At 50.1% G+C, this 6334-nt stretch overlaps 1 protein-coding gene across 1 annotated transcript in view; it reads right to left on the bottom strand.

Annotated features, from left to right (window-relative positions):
- Positions 1-3217: 3217 nt before the first annotated feature.
- Positions 3218-6334, bottom strand: part of LOC112809450 (uncharacterized) — a 9145-nt gene continuing 6028 nt past the window's right edge. Inside the window, exons 2-4 of the mRNA XM_025852751.2 lie at positions 5809-6334; positions 4900-5044; positions 3218-3836 (exon numbers count right to left, since the gene is read on the bottom strand). The exon at positions 5809-6334 is cut by the window's right edge and continues 410 nt beyond it. Of these exons, the coding sequence (XP_025708536.2) occupies positions 4941-5044; positions 5809-6334 (630 nt within the window). The 3' untranslated portion in view covers positions 3218-3836; positions 4900-4940. The remainder of the gene's footprint in view (positions 3837-4899; positions 5045-5808) is intronic.

Genomic DNA, 6334 nt, shown 5'->3' with positions numbered 1-6334 from the left:
ATGCGAAGTTTGATCTCGGGGTTTGTAAGTTCGAGCCCCATGTTGGATACAGAGATTACTAAAAACAAACAAACAAACAAACAAAAAACCCACACACCACACACACACACACACACACAAACTTTAAAAAAAGAGAGTTCGTGTACGGCAGAAAGGGCCTCCACACAAGTGTGCCTAACCTAGCTGATAGCTTCTAGGTGGGTGTTTGTGTGGGGGAGAAAGTAGTGTTGAAGAGGAGGCTTTTATGTGTATAAACACCTGGAGAGCAAAGAGATGAATGGGAGAGAGAACATGGGGGTGAGTAGAGGGGGTAAGATGGTGGTCATACTCCAGCCTGGCCCAGGGACTACATCTGAGTCCAGCAGCAAGATGGGCTACTGGAACATGCCATTATCAAAAGGAAAGGGCCCCATTGTGCTCAGGTAACAAAGCGTAACATGGAGTGAAGAAGGGAAAGGAGTGACAGATTAGATACTTAACCTGGCTTGCCTGTAACATTTATAAAATTTGCAGGGGTCAGAAAAAGAGTTGGGTTGGGGATCTACATACCCTATGTCTAAATATTTCAAATGTTTGAATCACCAAATACAGCATGTTTTATTGAATGATTTATCTCCTTCCACAACACATGTACCTTCATAATGACCTGAAAGGATTTAGAATTCTCAGACTCCTCTAAGTCCTGCTCCGATGATGTAGGAAGAGCTGCCCCCCAACCCGTCTCCTAGACCAGGCCCCATCCCCTGTTTCAGGCACACGACCCCCTCCCCCTGAGGCCTGGGGGCACGCACACCGGCAGTGCCGTGTCAGCCCTCGCGAGGTCAGCTCTCAGAGGAGCACGCAGGCCCTGGCAACGGGCTTGGGGCGGTTCCGGGGGGCCAGGGACCTGGAGGGTGGGCAAGCAGGGGCACACTCCTCGTTCCCGTGGACGGGACTCCCGGGCCTGTAGGGAGAGGCGTGGCCAGAGGAGGACCAAAGTGGGGCCTCGACAGCAGGAGCTCAGGACACCGGTCCCCCTGGCTTGGGTCTTAAAGCAATCGTCTACAACAGCTCCCACGGCGTAAACACTAACCGGAACCAGTTCGAAGGCCCTCAAATCACACTACCTCGGCCTGCTCTTTCAGTTTAAATAATGGTGACAAAGAGCCCTCTGCCTTCTATTTCACCATGTGCTTCTAGCCATAAGGAATATTACGTGATAATACATTTTAAAATGTCAACACTGGTGACCAAACACGGAGTTGTGGGAGTGTGACGTGTACTTCATTTTAGCAGACATGAATTACACCTAATTAGGGCTTTGGGAAAGAAAGATAAAACCCTTCAAGGTCAGCCCGGGGATCGGTGGTGGTGGAGTAGGGGGTACACATATGGTAGACTATATGTGTGAGAAACGGAGCTGTGTTAGCACAGGACGTGAGAGAAGGTGTCTCATGCCACCAAGGGGGCACCCAGGAAACCTTAACGAAATGCAGAAATGACGCCCTCTTCTCTCAAACCCCTGGGCCCTTCCCCTTCTCTGATCCTCTGTTCGGGTCAAGTATGACCTTATCTTTTCTTTTTCCTGAAACAGATTCCAGAACTTTAGTACATTCTCTCCCTTTCTGCTTTTATTTTCATTATCGTGAAATATTTCAGATCTCCACAGGATAGAATACTCTGTCAAAGTCTGTGTACCCACCACCCAGCTTAAGAAACGTAACATTACAAATACAGCTGAAGCCACTGCGGAGCCCTCCCCGGTGGGATTCCCCTCCCTTTGTTTCCCCAAGAAGTAGCCCCCATCCTGACTGAGTTATTTACCTTTCCCCACGCATGCTGTCACACACGCTGCATTTGTATGCATCTCTCCTGCGCAGGTTTTTACCCCAGACATCTGTATCTGCCGTCAATACGTGGTGATCATTTTGCATGTTTTTTAGACTTCATACACAGGGTATCGTGTTTGCATCCTTCTGGAAGCAGCTCTTTCCCTTATGCTGCTTTCTGCTGCCATCACCCCCTCTGAGCCGCTCTGTGTCTCAGCCCCCTGTGAGTTCTGGTCTCCTCCCCAGGCCAGCGCTTGCCGTCCTGTCCAGTTTACCTGCAAGCCCCAAGCCAGTGAATGAAGGCTGCTTCTACCACAGGTGAGTCTCAGCTTCTTCCCCTGTGGCTCTTTTTTTTTTTTTTTTTTAAAGATTTTATTTATTTATTTGAGAGAGAGGGAATGAGGGATAGAGAGCACGAGGGGGAAGAGGGTCAGAGGGAGAAGCAGACTCCCCGCTGAGCAGGGAGCCCGATGTGGGACTCGATCCCGGGACTCCAGGATCATGACCTGAGCCGAAGGCAGTCGTTTAACCAACTGAGCCACCCAGGCGCCCTCCCCTGTGGCTCTGAACCAGCGCTTCTGAGACCTGAGCTGCATCAGCATCCCCTGAAGGGCTTGTTCAAACACAAGAGTGCTGGGCTTATCCTCAGAGTTTCTGCTTCAGTAGGTCTTGGGTAGAGCCTAAGAATTCCTGAGTGATGCTGATGATGCTGTTGTGGGGACCAAACTTCGGGAACCAACCACTGCTCTAAAGCAGTGTCTGGGCCCAGGCTCAGCAGCACCATCTGGCCTCGAGGCCAGCTAAGCCATGCAGGAGGTTTCCGTCAAAACCATGTTCTAGGGCGCCTGGGTGGCTCAGTAGGTTAAGCGTCTGCCTTTGGCTCAGGTCATGATCTCGGGGTCCTGGGATCGAGCCCCGCATTGGCTCCCTGCTTAGTGGGGAGCCTGCTTCTCCCTCTGCCCTTCCCTCTGCCCTTCCCCCTGCTCGGGCTTTTTCTCTCTCTCAGATAAATAAATAAAATCTTAAAAAAAAAAAACCCAAAACACCCCACCCCCACCCCCTGCTCGGGCTTTCTCTCTTTCTCAAATAAATAAATAAAATCTTAAAAAAAAACCATACTCTAGAGCAGCACTGTCTAATAGACATATAATGCAAGTCACATGTGTAATTTTAAGTTTTCTAGTAGCCACATTAAAAAGTAAAAAGAGGGGTGCCTGGGTGGCTCAGGCAGTTAAGCATCTGACTCTTGCTTTCGGCTCAGGTCATGATCTCAGGGTCATGGGACTGAGCCCCGCGTCGGACTCTGCGCTTAGCACAGAGTCTGCTTGTCCCTCTCCCTCTTCTTCTCACCCCTCCCCGTCAAGTGAATAAATAAAATCTTTTAAAAAGAGTAAAACGAAATGGGCAAAATTAGTTTTAACAGTATATTTTAACTCAATATATTATCGTTTCAACATGTAATCCATATGAAATAATCAGTGAGTTAATGTGACATTTGTATACTTAACAGCACATACCAAATTAGACTAGCCATATTTCATAGCCACGTGTGGGTGTAGTTACTAATGTCGTGGACAGTGTAGCTCTAAAGACCTGACTTACATCTCTCTCCTTACAAAAAGTGTTTTAAACTTGACATTTTATTTTATTTGGGGCTGTGATAAACTAATTTAAAATAGGCTCACCAAATGGTGTGGAAAGTGATACCTTTCAATGAAGGTACGGTGGGCCAAAACAAAGAGGAAAAAGAGAGATTTGAGTCAAGATAATTTAACTAAGGAAAATCTGCCTACATTCCAGTGTATTAATTTAAAACAAACTTAGTTTTAACTAGAACAAATGCTGTCAAATATATCTGTCAAACGTAAGAGAAGAGTCGCATTTCATTGGATATCACTTTTTGGGTGATGCAGTTTGGAATGACATCGGTGTTAATGAAATTCCCGTGGGCTTCTAAAAAATGAAAAACCTAAAAATAATGAACAACACATTCTTTCTTCTTTCTTCATCTTCTTTCTTATGTGCCAACTGCGGGATGAAATGAGAGAAAATGAGCAGTTAGGCAGCATTAACCAGCACCAGTGACTTTCTAAACCTGTGAAAACAGCCCTGTGTACATGTGCTGCCTTTGGGTGCTGGATCTCAGCAAGTGGAGGACAGCACACTCTCCTCTTGTCACCTGTGCCCTTGTGTATAGGGTGCTCGGGCAACCCATGGCTTCCATTCTGTGATCATACCGACCTTGTCTCCCTCTTGCCTAAGTCCGTAAATGCTTCCCCCACCCCACCTTGAGAGGCCATTCTGGAATTTACGGAAATCCCTTCACCTTAAAATCCTCTGCTCATTCCACAGATGACACTCCCTTACTCTCCCAGACCCTCGGTCTCCCTATCTACCATACAAGAATGAGGCTGTGATTATGAAATACACAGCTGTGAAAATGCAAAAAAAAAAAAAAATGTTAATCATTTCAATACATTCAAAGACAAGATACACCTCAAGACTTAATTGCCAATTCAGTGATAAGTCATAACCATACTATGACTAAGTTTCCTTGGACTGTCACATAAAATACAAAAATCTACACCTGAATACTTAGGTATTAATCATTAAGTGTGGTCCTCCTTGAAATTCTTGACTTTTTGCTCTTTGTATGTAATCACCTTCGCAAAGGCATTGTCTCTCCTAGTAAGTACAAGGGGGTACATTTCCATGGCCAAGTAATGAATGTCCAACTAGTGCACAGCCCAGCCACTTTCACTGCTGCTTCTGCTAACCGTTCTCTAAACAAACATTGGTCTCAGTTGCTGATACAAACTACCACTTGTTAGTAGTCTTCCAGGTAGAGGACAAAAGACCTCACAAGAACGAATGAGCAACCATGAAATATATTTCAGAACATACTGTACTTTCTATTACCAGGTACGTGAGTATTCTATTAATGTTCTAAGCAGGTAAAACTGAATTTTTAGACTAATTTTAAACACGCTTCTTAATTTACTGGGAGAATTGAAAAAAAAAAATAAGACTGTCAGTAACAGGTAAATGCCAGGAATGGGGCGGGGGGTGATGTGCAAAGCTGTACCGATACCTGGATTTTCTGGGCCTGTTCTCTGTTGGGGCAGATCTTTTTTAGTCGGGTCCTTCTTGTTTTTTGTTGAACTTGTCTTTTTCTTCGTCCCTTTCAGAGTCGTGGGCCTCTTTGTCAGACTTCTCATACTGATATTTAGTTGTTCCTTTGGTAAAGAATAATACAGACTTTGGAGCAGACATTCACAGGGAAAACCATCCCGATGCGTGATGAATAGTGACACCCAGTACTCTACCCAGAGGAGAAGCAGGAGGCTAGAAGGGACTCGGAAAAGGAGAGGTGGGAAGCTTCCCGTAGGTTGATACGACCCCTCCATGGCCCTCACCGTTCTGCCGCTTGATCACTTACTCTCACGGTGACATTCCTAACAGTCAGTCACCCTGCCACCCTGTGCTGCTGACTATTTCGGGCCCTTCTGAGAAGAAGGGATCAGAATCATCAGGGTCTGCTGCCTTCCGTAAGTTTTTGTCAGGGATTTCTCACAAAGATGTTGTGCCTCAACGACACATTCTGTGGTGAAGCTCGTTAGCTCCTCCACCCCTGAATACTTCACTTCTACCAGGCGCTCGCGGGTCAGTTCGTAATGATCGGGGACGAACTTTTGGAGACTCCTGACAGTTTTAAAAGCCCCGCGCAGAAACGAGGTGTGCCATTGGCTCGGTCTAGTCCTTCAGGCCCCGGCCCCCTGCGCGGACAGCCGCCCGCGGCTCCCGCGCTGTCCCGCGGCGCTCAGCCGTCTCGGCCGAGGCTGCCAGGGGGTCTCACGCTTCCTTCTCAAAGTCGTAGGTCCCTAGGGCGTGGGGCTCCCGCTTGGGCCCTCGGCCTTGGGTTTGGGGGAAGCCCGAGCCCGGCTTCGGGGCCCGGGCCGCCCGCAGCCCCCGCCCCCCGGGCGTGCCCCGCCCTCCTCACCCTTGGTGGTCGCCCGGCCCTCCTCAGGCTCCTGGTCGGGCTCCTCCGCCGTCTCCCAGGCGGCCTCCTCCTCGGACGAGCCCTCGGACTCGCGGGCCATGGCCGGTGCCGCCCGCGCCGGCGGGGCGGCGGGGGGCGCGGGGTGCCCGCGGGGGCCGCGGGGCGGCCAGGCCCGGGGCCGGAGCGTCCCGCGGCCGCCATGGGGCCGCACGAGGATGTGGTTGTTGTAGTAGACGCGGCACAGCAGCGAGTGCACCAGTTCCAGGAACATGAAGCGGAAACCCACCATGGGGAACTGGTGGGCGTCCACCAGGTTGTCCAGGCCCTCCTGCGGCTGCTCTGCCCCATCCTCCTCCGCCGGCCCGAAGTCCGAGTCGTCCTCCTCGGCCGCGGCGCTCCCGCCCTCCCGGCCGCGGGCCAGACCCAGACCCAGAGCCAGCGCAGCGTCCCCGAGGCCTCCCACGGGCCCCGCCACTTCGACCACCTCAGTCCGGGGGAGCCCGGACTCGACGGCCACCTCCATTCG

Source organism: Callorhinus ursinus, unplaced genomic scaffold, assembly GCF_003265705.2.
Source record: "Callorhinus ursinus isolate GAN/ISIS: 27379988/994484 unplaced genomic scaffold, GSC_fseal_2.0 scaffold33, whole genome shotgun sequence".
Taxonomy (NCBI): Eukaryota; Metazoa; Chordata; class Mammalia; order Carnivora; family Otariidae; genus Callorhinus; species Callorhinus ursinus.
This window is presented reverse-complemented; position numbering and strand designations above follow the sequence as displayed.